At 49.3% G+C, this 12,581-nt stretch overlaps 7 protein-coding genes; 2 read left to right on the plus strand and 5 right to left on the minus strand.

The window, feature by feature from the left end:
• Nucleotides 1–134: 134 nt before the first annotated feature.
• FFUJ_13036 (uncharacterized protein) lies at nucleotides 135–2,397 on the minus strand (the record flags this gene model as incomplete). XM_023575675.1 has 2 exons in its annotated part: nucleotides 135–227; nucleotides 283–2,397. The coding sequence occupies 2 exons, from the start codon at nucleotides 2,395–2,397 to the stop codon at nucleotides 135–137; spliced, it is 2,208 nt and encodes a 735-aa protein (XP_023428949.1).
• A 299-nt stretch (nucleotides 2,398–2,696) lies between these two features.
• Nucleotides 2,697–3,515, plus strand: FFUJ_13037 (uncharacterized protein; the record flags this gene model as incomplete). XM_023575676.1 has 2 exons in its annotated part: nucleotides 2,697–2,842; nucleotides 2,891–3,515. 2 exons carry the CDS (start codon nucleotides 2,697–2,699, stop codon nucleotides 3,513–3,515), a joined length of 771 nt encoding a protein of 256 aa, XP_023428950.1.
• A 69-nt stretch (nucleotides 3,516–3,584) lies between these two features.
• On the minus strand, nucleotides 3,585–5,853 carry FFUJ_13038 (uncharacterized protein; the record flags this gene model as incomplete). XM_023575677.1 has 2 exons in its annotated part: nucleotides 3,585–5,504; nucleotides 5,548–5,853. The coding sequence occupies 2 exons, from the start codon at nucleotides 5,851–5,853 to the stop codon at nucleotides 3,585–3,587; spliced, it is 2,226 nt and encodes a 741-aa protein (XP_023428951.1).
• A 255-nt stretch (nucleotides 5,854–6,108) lies between these two features.
• On the minus strand, nucleotides 6,109–6,771 carry FFUJ_13039 (uncharacterized protein; the record flags this gene model as incomplete). The annotated part of the gene is made up of 1 exon (XM_023575678.1): nucleotides 6,109–6,771. The coding sequence occupies one exon, from the start codon at nucleotides 6,769–6,771 to the stop codon at nucleotides 6,109–6,111; it is 663 nt and encodes a 220-aa protein (XP_023428952.1).
• Nucleotides 6,772–7,663: 892 nt separating this feature from the next.
• FFUJ_13040 (uncharacterized protein) lies at nucleotides 7,664–8,809 on the minus strand (the record flags this gene model as incomplete). Its single annotated transcript, XM_023575679.1, has 1 exon — nucleotides 7,664–8,809. The coding sequence occupies one exon, from the start codon at nucleotides 8,807–8,809 to the stop codon at nucleotides 7,664–7,666; it is 1,146 nt and encodes a 381-aa protein (XP_023428953.1).
• Nucleotides 8,810–9,881: 1,072 nt separating this feature from the next.
• On the plus strand, nucleotides 9,882–10,489 carry FFUJ_13041 (uncharacterized protein; the record flags this gene model as incomplete). XM_023575680.1 has 2 exons in its annotated part: nucleotides 9,882–9,959; nucleotides 10,007–10,489. The coding sequence occupies 2 exons, from the start codon at nucleotides 9,882–9,884 to the stop codon at nucleotides 10,487–10,489; spliced, it is 561 nt and encodes a 186-aa protein (XP_023428954.1).
• A 594-nt stretch (nucleotides 10,490–11,083) lies between these two features.
• On the minus strand, nucleotides 11,084–11,419 carry FFUJ_13042 (uncharacterized protein; the record flags this gene model as incomplete). Its single annotated transcript, XM_023575681.1, has 1 exon — nucleotides 11,084–11,419. One exon carries the CDS (start codon nucleotides 11,417–11,419, stop codon nucleotides 11,084–11,086), a length of 336 nt encoding a protein of 111 aa, XP_023428955.1.
• Nucleotides 11,420–12,581: the final 1,162 nt, after the last annotated feature.

Raw genomic sequence — 12,581 nt, forward strand, 5'->3', positions numbered from 1 at the left:
ACAGAGACATTGGTAAGAGTAAGTTACTGTAGACTCAATTGTATATTCCCACAGCTCTCAAAACGCCCTCACCTAGTTCATTGGTATTGCAACCCTTCGAATTATAATAATAGTACATTTTAAGCATCTCCTCATCACGCCGGTAGTCCACGCTTCTCGCTCTCAGTGAAAAAAATCACCATACGCCAGAGCTTCTTGACAAGATCCTCCGCCTCATCATCGAGTGCCTGTGAAACGTCAGTTAATAATTTAATCACAAGACATAAGCTGGGGGGAACGTACTCCTTCTAGCTCTTCCGCTAGAGCGGCTGCTGTACCGTGGGCGCGAAGATGTTCCTCCACTGCCTCGACGAGCATCTCCTCTTGTACACCGAGATACTCGACAATCTTCTTCTCCACGAATGGTCGGAGCTTATCCTTCACCACTGCATCATCCATAAACTCCCACTTGACTTGCCATCCCCACAGGCCATCCTTGTCCGATGGGATCTCCTGGGCCAGGGATCGAACAGCCTGTGAGATTTCCTCCTCTGTCATATGCGCCGTAGCAGAAGATGGCTCGAACTGGATAGGTACCAGTTGTCGCTTTGTAGACGTATCTGCTTCCTCGTCGTCCAAGAGGCCCTCCACCTCTGCGATTGTGCGCCGTTGTGGTGCTGCCCTGGATGCCTGAGCCTTCTGAGCTGCGGCTCCGAGGGATAGCTTGAACGGCTGTGGTGCAGCGGCAGGAGCTTGTCGCTGGTCCATCTCTTCAGCTTGCTTATCGAGGAACGAGTCGGCCATACCGCGTGCACGCTCCATCTCAGCCTTTTCACGACGTTGTTCATCGTGCTCTGCCCTTCTGTCTGCTTCATCTCGTGCCTCCTCATCTGCACGGTCACCAGCTCTCTTGCGAGCCCACCCGCTGTGATCGCGGTAATAAGGGTGTGTCTTGCGACTTGCTTCTTTCTCATCATCCCATGCCTTTTCTCGCTCAAGCTGCTCTTGCTTTCGTTGTTCGAATGACTCTGCATCTTGACGCTCTCGCTCACGCTCTCGATCTATTGCTGCTTGCCTTGATCGTTCTCTGTTGCTCCATTTGCGCTCAGCTTCGAGGTATGCTTTCTCATCCTCATCATCCTTCTTGGACTTGTAACGTCGGTATAGTTCTCCATCGCTGGCGTCTGTGTCGTCGTCCTCTTGATGAATTGAGAGGTCTGTGTTTGAAATACCTCCATTCACAAAGGCAACTCGCTGCCCATTCTGCCCCTTAGGCCCTGATGGCGCATTTGCTATGCTGCCTCTTGGGCCAAGAGGAATGTTGTTGGTAGCTGGTGGTGAATCGAGTCGAGAGTGCCGAGCTGGTCCATTCCGTCGTCGCTCCATCTCCTCCATCTCTTCTTCCTTTCTCAATCGCTCCAGATCTCGTTGGTTGCTGCGTTCTCGGAAAGCAGCGATTTCCTGTGCCACAACTTCCCTCATTTCAGCTGGAATATCTGCGAGTTCGTCTTCTTGAGCCAAAGGGATATTCACAACTTCAACATTCTCGCCAGACTCGGTGTTGCCCATTGTGACATCCTCATTTGTTGTGTTCGTTTTGGGGTAGAACAAATCGTGAATAACGTCCTTGAGTGCTGACTTGGCCGCCTCGAGCTTCTCCGATCCGATAGAACCGTCTTGACTCTCTTCGTAGGACTCCAGGTACTTAAGCGAACTCTCATCAACCATAACTTTGAGCTTCGTCTTGTCGATACCCTCGTACGCATCGTCTTTGGGTGCTTCCGCGGCTACTGGTTGTCGCTTGACGGGGACTTCGACTTGTTGCTCGTGGAGAAGTTTGACTGCAGTACTCAGCGACCAAGGGTCCTCAAAGAGAGCGAAACCAAACTTAACGCCTTTATGGTCTTCTGTGACACTAGCTTCAGAATCCCACTTTCGCAGCTTTCCACAAGCACCCAGAAGTCGTAGGATCCCTTCATCGCCGCCCAAGCCTTCGGGAATCTCGTTTATGAAGATCGTTCGGAGCTTCTCCTCGTTCGTCGGGGGAACAAGTACCTGTGTTACTTCCCTGGCGCCTCGGTCTCGGTCACCTCCTCGGTCCATACCTAAGCCAGGTCGTCCACCGCTAGGCATAGGCATATCACGACCGCCCGCTGTGGGGTTACCGGGTTTACCCTGCTGCGATGTACCGAGTCGGATCACGGGGGCGTTGAAGTTGATGTTGGGCATGTTGGCAGGCGCTTGGAAGTTGGGTGGAAGGCCGCTTGGACGATTAGCTTGCTGGGCGCTAGACTGCTGGACACCTGGAGGTGCCATTCCCGGAGCAGAAGACATGCCTGGAGGAGGTCCTGGAAACATGTTAGAAGGGTAGTGAGGGTATTGCAGAGTTTGCGCACCTAGACCAGGTGGAGGTGCCATTCCTGGAGGGGCATTGTTTGATCCGGGATATCCCCCATACGCAGGAGGTGCGCCGTAAGGATTATCTACTCAAGTTAGCTCTGTTGATACTGATTCAAGGGAAACATACTGCCATAAGGATTATACGCCATAGTGGCGCCGTCGCGTGCACGCGCGGAGAATAGGGAATGAGGATGGTCGCGTAAGACTTTTGAGTAAACTATTCACGTCAAGATAACGATGGAATTGTTTTTGGATGTTATTTCGCGATTCTTTATGCAGGCGCAAACCGTGTTGAGGCATCCAGGCACGAGGCTGAAATGTTTCAATGTGGGGCCGGTTTTCGGTCCACAATCCCGCCTTCTTTCGCACCTACATTTTTCCGAACATCGCGACTTTTCTGCTTCGCCTGTTCTGGGACAGCTATTGACGACGGCCATTGGCGGTTTAGTTATATCGACAAGATGTAAGTCAATTGGCATTGTACTTTTGAATTGGATGCTGACAAATTTAGGGCCGCTTCATTCAGAATTGGCAGCTCAATGGTGTCGAGAGTAGCTACACGTTCAACATGTCTCGCCAAGAGGACATTCACAACCTCACTCGCCTTCCGAGCAGGCCCCAAGATTCCTACAGATGATGAGGCACCTCCAGCCATCGCTCCTCTAGTTCGATCGAACCCTCTCGTTGGCAATATTCCTCCTTCACCACCTCCCGCCGGCTCTGTCACCGAATCTCCCACCGAATCAAAGCCCAGCCACGCCTATGATGCTTCGAAACCCGTCAGTCTGGACATTGCATCCATCATTGCCAACAAATCCAGCGCATACGGCGCTGACATTGACTCGGATCCAATTGCTCGACCTCAAATCCGCGCCAAGGCCGTCACTGGTCGTACAGTCTTCATCAAGGACCGAGTGACCAAGACCACCGGTCCCACGCCAATGGTCGCTCTTCGAGTTCTCAACAGAATCATCCGAGAGGACCAAGTCAAGAACAAGTTCCACAGCCAAAAGTTCCACGAGCGAAAAGGCCTTAAGAAGAAGAGGCTAAGGAGTCAGCGATGGCGATCACGATTCAAGCATGGTTTCAAGGCGACTGTTAGCAGAGTTATGGAGCTTAAGAAGCAGGGCTGGTAGAGTGTAAAAGCGCAGTGTACATTATATGAGAGCATGTAAACTATGATTAAGGAGAATTCATTATCGTGACTACATATATTCGTCGTCATTCCAATCCTTGGTCGGACTTGGCAGAGGGCTGGCTTTGATCTTGGGTCGAGATCTGAAGACTGCCTCCATATCCTCTTGAGCCATGAGTTCATCGGTAATGATGGTCATGTCTTCCTTTTCCACCTTGGGAAAATAACTTCCCTCCTTCTTAGTAGGTCCCTTCGTTTTTCGCAGAGAGCGTCGCCTGTCCAACTGGGCTTTCTGTCTCGCCTTGTCGAAACCAGCCATGCTCTTCCGGGTCCGAGCAATGAGATCAAATTCCTCGTCAACTGATGTTTGACTGGGATCCTCTGCAGAAGCAGGTTCTGAGGAAGTTGGTGGGGATATATCAATGTCTTCATTATCGACGTCAAATGCTCCACGAGCCATGGTCAGGCGAGTTCGTTCAGCAAGTGAAAGAGTATGTCGAGGTTTGGGTCGTCGTTTGACGGGAGAAGGAGAAGCCATGTCCATAGATTCGAGGATCTGGTCTGCCATTTCTTGGGTGGGGGAAGGCCGCGCCGGCATCAATTCTGGAGATTCTTGTAGTGGCAGAGGCGACGGAGGAGGAGACGGTTGAGGCGATATATGAGGTGACAGCTGAGGTGAGACATCGTACTCAGGTCGTGGAGAAGCTGCAACAGGTTCATCTTCAGGTTCGGGCGAGCTGGTCCGTTCAACTGATGATGCACGAAGAATACGAGCTTCGTCCTCAGATGGCTTGCGCAAGTTTCTGGCGCGCGAAGAGACTGAAGCAAAAGAGTCATCCGTATGAGCCAGCTTAGGGCGCACCGGAAGCCTTCTTGACTTGTCGAGCTTCGACTTGAAAGACTGAATCGGAGTTTCAGCAAACCCATCCTCATCTTCGAGTTCGCTGATAGCCTCTTCCTCATCCTCCTGTGGTTCCGGGGCCGGAGCGTTGATGGCCGGTGTATTCTGAGAAGAAGGGCGCTGTAAAAAGTCAAGAGCTGAAGACTTTTGAGGTTTTGTGCTCTGCAACTCGTGGCTCAGATTGGACACAAGATCCTCGTACTCGTTGAGGAGCTTCGGTTTGCCAAAAGTCGCCTTCTTAGGGCTAGCACTTCCAAGATGAAGTGCCTCGTGGGCACCAAATCCAAAATCGATGCCGTTCTCTTTCTCCTTTTGCTTGACCTTGGATGGGGAGGGTTTGGGTTGATCAGCGGACAGTCTGTTGCGGAAGGTTTGCCACTTTTGAAGTCGTTCCCTCTGTACACGTACTCGGGAGTCGAGCTGTTCCAGGAGGCCTGTTGAATGCTCCTCAAGTTCTCCGAGACGGCCTTGCTGGACTCTTCTCCATACGCGATCAAAGGGCATACCCAGAAGTCCATCCTTCTTGACGCTGGCGTCTCCGTAGAGTAGCGTCTCCATCCATCGCTCATTGCCAGACCAGTTGTTTCGAAGTGTCCGCCACATTTCCCGTCTAGCATCTTCAGAGATTGTCTTGCCTCCCTCGAGGGCATCAAGTGCCTCTTTTCTCCTGGCAATGCCCTTCTCCTTGACATTTAAAAGATCGGCAAAGTCGCGGAACCTTGAGCTTGCGGCTACCTTGCTGTTGAGAATGCGACTGATGGCAACTTTGTGCGCCAAAACCATAGTGTTGAGATCTGTGTTGTCACTCTTGTACCCACGGTCCTCGAGCGCAAGTCCAAGCGCAAGTGCTGTATGTTCACCGCTTGTTGCGACCTCTTGAGCAATAACATGTTTGAGAACAGCAGATGAAAATGCTGCGAGAACTTCCTCGAGTCGTTCGCCTCGACATTCGTCCAGCATTGTCTTTCGTACAATAGCGTCTCGTCCGAGGACACCATTCTTCTTTGCTTGCTCGAGAGCTCGTAGTAGGGCGGCTCGCAGGTTGACCGACTGCGTTTGGTCGAGAGGAGGGAAGAAGGGTTTTAGTTTCTACAAATGTCAGCTCGATTCTCGCATTTGGTTGTTATCTTACCTTTTTTGTTTCATCGGGATCCCATAGCGCAAAGAGCTGGAAGAGCGCCCATTCAACGCAGTGAACCCTCTTCTTCAGGCCCTGCGCACTAGAACCGCCGCTCGCAAATGTTTGGGCCTTGATGCCAGGCCAATCCTCGTGTTGGTCGAGGTCCAAAAGATTCAGGTTGGTCAAAAAAATTGACAGCGCCGGAGGTCCATGGTGAGCATGAGGACTTGGCGCCGTCGCTGGTGCTTGCTGAGTAGATTTGTTGGTGAAGCCGGCCACTAAGCGGGCAGACCGCGTGCGAGGCTGAACTGCAGCCATGGTGACATGTTGAGAGAAAGTGTTTCGAGAGTGAAAGTGCCGTTTATGTAGTTTTTTCGGCAGATATGCTGGTACCACCTTGAAAAGGCGGAGTGTAAATAAGGTAAGGCTGATGGTAGAGTAAACAAATCGGAAGACGGCAGAGTTGGTGGAGGTAGAGGTGGAGGGCCTAACGGCAACGGAACCCTGTCCTGACGGTTTGTGGGGCCGGCGCTACCCTGCACCGAGCGACGACCTCACCCGTGAAGTTCATCTTTATGAACCCAGTGGCCTGAACCGCTGAAATATCATCTGATACTTAGGGGCGTTTTGGGATTTATACACCATGATCTTACACGTTTTCCCGTGATGAGGGCAATCGGTCTTAATTTCACTGGCTTTTAGCCAAGTGACCCCTCTTGTTCCTTTCTCACGGATCTCCCGAAAACAGTACCAATTGCCTGGCAACCCAAAATAGATGAAATCCAATAGACGGTTGACGTCTTCTTCTTTATCCGAAGCCACAAGCGGTTTGAAATGTCTCATGACTTGAGTATGGCCTGTTGCAGGTATTTTGATCTCGTAGTTGTGTTTCTCGACCAACTCAAGAAGATATCGTTGTCGAGTTTCCACATTTGCTGCCTCAGCTAGAGCCAGCCGCATTGATTGCATCTCTGCTTTTGCCCGCTCTTCTGCGCTCTTGAGCTCGTTAATCTCGACCTTTAGAGCATCTTCCGCTTGATTTCCCGCGGAAATAGCGTTCTTAGCTTCCTCCAAAGCCTGCTTCAATCGACTGACCTCGTCCGTTAGGGCCTTATTTTCATCCGCCAGGATTGCTATCCGTACGGCGTCCTTGTTCTCTGGCGGATCGTGCTCATCCACTCTTTGTCGTTTACTGGAGTTACCGGTGTCCCCGATGCGCGGAGGTGCAGAAGACATGATCGTGTCGTCGGTAATGCGGAGAGTTTGTGCTGTAACTCAAATGGTGGTGATGAGGAATGAACGTTGCGAGAAGTAGATTGATGTAGAACGAAGAATTTGGTGACAGGTTATGTGTGAATCAGAGATGGCGAGCTGTTGGAGAGCTGAGTTGACTGCCGCCTACCGAAGTCATGACACTGCTGACAGCTGCCAAGTGGATTCACTGGCAGCGAAGGAAAGACACGTCAATAGGTAGGCCCAACCTTCATAGAACTAATGTAAACTTTTCCCGTGAAAGTTCTGCACCTGATTGGCATAAATCTCTGCTTTAGCACGGAGACGTTGCAAGGCTCGACGTTATGTGAACCGTATGGAATCAGTACCTATTGCTCAGCTGCCCAAGGCCATCTTGGGTCTATGATGCATATTTGCTACAAGTAAGTTTGTTTATCGTCATGTTCCTCCGAATGACCGATGAGCTACAAAATATCTGATTCAGACTTGCTCATCTCTGAGCTTCAACCCCTGAACTGGATCATTTGGATGTTCCATTCTTGTCTACCAGGGGTCAGAAGCTTTTGTCGCCTTCGTCACGAAATCTTCATCTTCACAACATTAAATCACTCTAGAATTTCATTTCAAAGTGTAAAAAGCGTTCCTTGTATTGCCTTACCTAATAATTTACCTTGAGAATTCCCTGTTCCAACATATCCCAACTGCGTACAGAGCCCTCCAAGGAAAATAAACAAGAGCTCCCATAATATTGACAAAAGGAATATGATAGACGTAGCTGTGATTAAACTTACCTTTCTTTTTGCTTTCTGGTTCATATCTCTTCGTGATCAAGCTGGATCTGATGGAGGTTGGTAAAATAACCAGCAGCACCACAAACCTCTCAGCTTCACAACCATCAGACGAAAGTGTACTTCACCTCCGCCGAATTAAGTTGATCCTCGTTGAAGAAGGGTCCATTGTCATCTTCAACCTCTTCCCCCTGCGTAACAACCACAACTTCATCAGGATCGGAGTCATCTTCACTCTCTTCCTGCTGCACCACGAACACAATTTCACCAATATAGGAGTCATCCCCAGCTCCAAAGCCCTCGTCCGCATGGGTAACGTCGGGCACGTACTCTGCATATCCGTAGGGAAAGTGACTCACTGGTTCTTCCTCCTCGTGAATGGTCGGGAGTCTTCGAGGCATCTCCTCGATCTCAACATCATCACCCTGAAAAGTATAGTCCTCGAGCGAATATTCGTGATCATGGGGAGCGCCAGTGGAGTTGAAGTAGAGGTCAGAGCAACAACCACAGTCCATGACATGTTCCATGTCCATCTCATCCTCAGATGGTGTATCGTTACCATCATCAATCTCAGGACAAGGCTCCTCGAGCTGAACATCGTCAGACTCGTCCTCTTCAAACTCACCCTTTTCAATTTGACCCTGCTCATACTCGTCAAAATCACGCTTTCGAAGTCCCCAGTAGGTGTCTTCCATGTCAGAAAGCCTTCGAGGGGCATCTCCATACGCGTTAGAGACATTATCGTCCTCTGATGAGCCACCAGTGTCGGAACTCTCTTCACTCGACTCTTCAAAACAAGACTCCGAGACGTCAGCCTCGTTGCCACCCTCACGCCAACAGCCGCTGAAACCCTCAAAGTCCTCGGCAGGGAGAAACGGATACTCAAAGGTGAACTCATGAAACGAGCCCTGGCAATTCACATCGGCCTCACCCATCTCAATATCGCGGTTACCAACAAACCTGTATCCAGGAAGGTAGCTGTTCAATTCCGACAGTGTCTTCGAATCTTGTCGAGGAGCATGGACAGGTGAAAGACGGCCATACACAAAGTTCTCGTCTAAGCCCCCCTCCTCAACATCGTAGACACCATTATTCTCAACACCTTGCGTTCGGTTCATTTTGATGTCTTGATTCTCGGAAAAGCGTGTGCCCGAATAATAGTGATCCCACTCGACAGGGGATGTTACAGCCCGGGTCGTGGGAGATCCGGGGGTGGCTTTAGGAAAGGAGACTGTGATAGTAGGTACAGCCATCCTGGGAAGAGAATTTGAAGATGATAAAAGGTCTAAAAGTCGGAAGTACTCTTTTTAGTGATGCTGAAGCGCTGCTTGTTTGAGGAGAGGTAGTGCTGTTGACTGAGGGTGTCGAATTGTGCGGATATGGGAGTGGCTCTGATCTGGGCTCGCTGAGAGATTTATATACATACATGCGAGATAGGTCAACGCTAGCAACAAAATTCAACATTAGAATACTTTGTTAGTATATTGTTCCAGTGAGCAGCTACATGTTCAGTACTCACTTCAACCAACAAAGGCAGATTTATCGCGACCCCGAAAGAAACGGGTGCTCATCCGACCACAACTTCTGAACATAGAATGCTATTCATAAACCTCTCGAGAAACAATGGAAAGAAAAGAAGTGACAATGGTCACGTAAACCTGGAAGATACTGGTAGTCATGTTCAGCCTTTGGGCTGATTGTCACGCTGAACATTGCTGCTGTTCAATCTGGGGCCACGATCATGCGGCAGATGGCCTAGTGACTGGCTAAAACTATGTCAATATTGAAGCCATGAATACGGGTGTGACATTGTGAGTCTCGATTCCGAGAGTTTAGGCCGTCATATCACCTAGAGCATTGCGTTTTCACAAGGTAGAAAGAATGAGACAGTCGACCATGGCTTGTCTGGTGCCGGTCGCTCTATTCCATTGTATGAGTATGAACATGAAAGAATCAAACTTCTGACCTTAATGATTGGTCGAAATGCGGTCTCAAGGCCTGCCAAGTTTATGCAAAGCTTGCCTCAGGCTGTCCACGACTTGGGTAAACAGATTACCTTCCAAGTTATTTGAGGTCGAAGTGGGATGGAAGGGGTGATCATGAGACAACTGACCCAGCGGCCATCACCCATTCCATCGCACCTCCCCCGTTCCGCGCATCTATATCCATCGCATCTAGTTCATGATCTCGGCACTTACATTCTACTCTCTCCATTCTCCGTTCTTCAGACTTCAGACTTCAGAATTCAGACTTTGCTCTTCACAACTCATCGACATCAATACATCAACATCACATCCTTCTACAACATCACACCCCACCACCATCATGCCATCAGATTCAGAAAACTCAGGTTCAGAGATCTCAGGTTCAGGGATCTCAGATTCTTGGCACAAGTTCGACGACGTAAGTTTGGAAGATATTTTCCTGAGTAGCGAACTGACTATTTCCAGCTCGCGGACCGCTACGACCTTCTGTCATTGTCTTGGGAAGACCTGGGTGAGCCGCCTAAGGAACCTGAAAGTCCGACAGCCGTAACAGAGGGAAAGAAAGAATCACATGGGACCGACACTGAGGAACAACACGCCATGCCTTCCGAAGAGGCACAAGCCCAGGGCTTCTCCGATGATATAACCCAGATCCGAGCATGTGCAGTCTTTATTCAGTGCAGATGCATGCCGCATCCACCATCGGAACCATCGAAATATTACCTTCTTCGTGTCCACCCAGATTTGAATCATTCTGTGGACTTGTTCAACGCATTCCCCAGCTTGCATGACACAGACTCTGTTGAAGAGAAAGTCCGCTTTCGTCTTGATATACAACATACATTACGGTCTGTTGCCAACAATACATCTTACGATTCGAAACACTTTTACTGTTCTCGGGCTGTTGGTGAAGGGGTACATGGTACTTTGGCTGCCCGCAATTCGTAGGATGCTGCGATGCAACTTCGATGCCATAGTCACCCAGTTGATAACCCAACTGATCCTTGCTTTTGCAACTGGCTCACCCAGAGGTTCAGGTCCATGCCAACTGAGGATTTTCATTCTGGAATCCGTTTAGATACGGAATTCTGCAGTGGTTGCGATCCCGTTTCGGTTAAATATGAACCCCTCAGCTGGCTTCTGGACTGAATTTCAATGGGAGTTATCTCAATGCAATGGAATTGTTAGATTCCTAAGGTAAATAAGGGATACCTTCAAAGAATCCATGATGCGGGACCTTAAATAATAAAGAATAGAAGGCTCCTATTCTTAGCAAAAATCTCAACTCCTTGAACAACGTCCAGATTGTCTCCCTCACTGTCCTTCCCTTTCTCGAGTGACTCCCCTTTTAACTGGAAAGAGATCCAGAAATTTTCCAAGAGTCTGGCCTTCAGGCTCGGGCAGGCTTCTTGTCGACTGCTTCCAATTTGGCCTTCAAGACTTCCACCTCCCTTTCAAGAAGTATGGCCGAATCTCTCCAATGCTTCATCATAAAGGTCTTCGAGTTGATAAACTCCTTGATTTTTTTATTTCATCGATCATTTATTGTAAACTCTCTGGGCGTGGGCTCTTCAAGCTTTCCTCAAGATCAGAATCATCACTGGATTCTTCTACAGAGTTGTCCGTATCAGCTCTTGCTGAGCTGAAATCCTCGTCAAGGCTGGTCGGCTTGTCGTTTCTGGACCGCAAGTCTCTCTCTGGTGTCAGTAGCTGCGTTTTGGGCTCAAATTCATTTGGTAGTTGTGATAGACTGCAGCTTCTCAGATTAGAAACAGTCCCCTCGAGGTTGCCACGGTGCTCCATCTGTTGATTGCTGAACTTGCGGATCTTGCGTGGCGTATCGTCCTTAGAGTCGCTAGACAAGCGCCGCTTGGGCATTTTTATGTGTAGTAAATCGGGAAATGGTGAGTGTCTTTAAGTGAGGAGGGCCTAGTGTGTAGGTTCGTGGTATGTGTTTATGGAAGTAAGTTGCTCAGTTTCTGCGCGAAGATGGGATCGGTATTTATACATGGAGAATTCAATTCACTATCTGGAGGATCAATTCACTCACATATCTTCTTTCATGCACGTCACCTTGGTTTGTGACTATGGGCCTTTCATGGAAATGTAACGCCCATGTCTTTGAGAGCGGAAAGTAGCAGTAGCGGTGCATTGAAAGACTTGTAGCGCCCTTACCATATAATTATTTCCGTGAACCCGCAGCTGGAGGCAGAGAAGAATATTCATGAAAGGGGATATGGCGGAGAGATCGTCGGCAACCATTTCCCATGTTTGACCAGATCATTCGTGGTCGGCCGCCAACAGGTTATATTTCTTTGATCTGACTATGTGCTTGTGGTTAAGCATATCACACGGGGTTATGTGGATGAAGATATCCGATGGTGCTGTGCCATACGGGCATGTAGTCTCTCCTGAGATTGTTGCCAAGGCTGGCCCTGTGTTGACCATCGGCCTGAAGGACGATAGCGATAACATGATGGAACATCACCGCAGGGTCTTTGGCATCCGTAAGACGTCTGGAACGGATCCTCCCGTCCTTTCTCTTTGATTTCTGTTGTGCGGATGAGAGACACGCTTCACGAGAGGGACTGCATGCGAACCTATGATGATGGTGGAGTCCCGGTCATGCAGATTGAAACTGCAACACAGACCCCAACAATCCATTCCGTCTCTGCAAAGGGAGGCCATTCTTACCTGCTGGTCTTTGCTATGGGACCAGAGGGCGGAAACAAGCCTGGTGAATTCCTACCTGGAACCAACTAAGCGAAAACTGACCCTAAGCGATGAACATGCTTAGGCAAATCTAGCCTGAGCTTAGGTAACTCTTTGCTAAGTTTATTTTAACACCCTATACTAAGGTCTGGTGTTTTACTGCTTCCTGAGGCACGTCAACCTGTTGACATGGTTCATGCCCGGTAGAAGGCAACATTCATTCTTTTAGGTAATTTATGCCTGTCATTTGTAAGAGGACTACTGTAAGAGCACAAGTAATTCTACATACCCATAAGTACATCATCGGCTGGTCTTTTTGGTCGGGAGC

The sequence above is a fragment of the Fusarium fujikuroi genome, chromosome FFUJ_chr04, assembly GCF_900079805.1.
Source record: "Fusarium fujikuroi IMI 58289 draft genome, chromosome FFUJ_chr04".
Taxonomy (NCBI): domain Eukaryota; kingdom Fungi; phylum Ascomycota; class Sordariomycetes; order Hypocreales; family Nectriaceae; genus Fusarium; species Fusarium fujikuroi.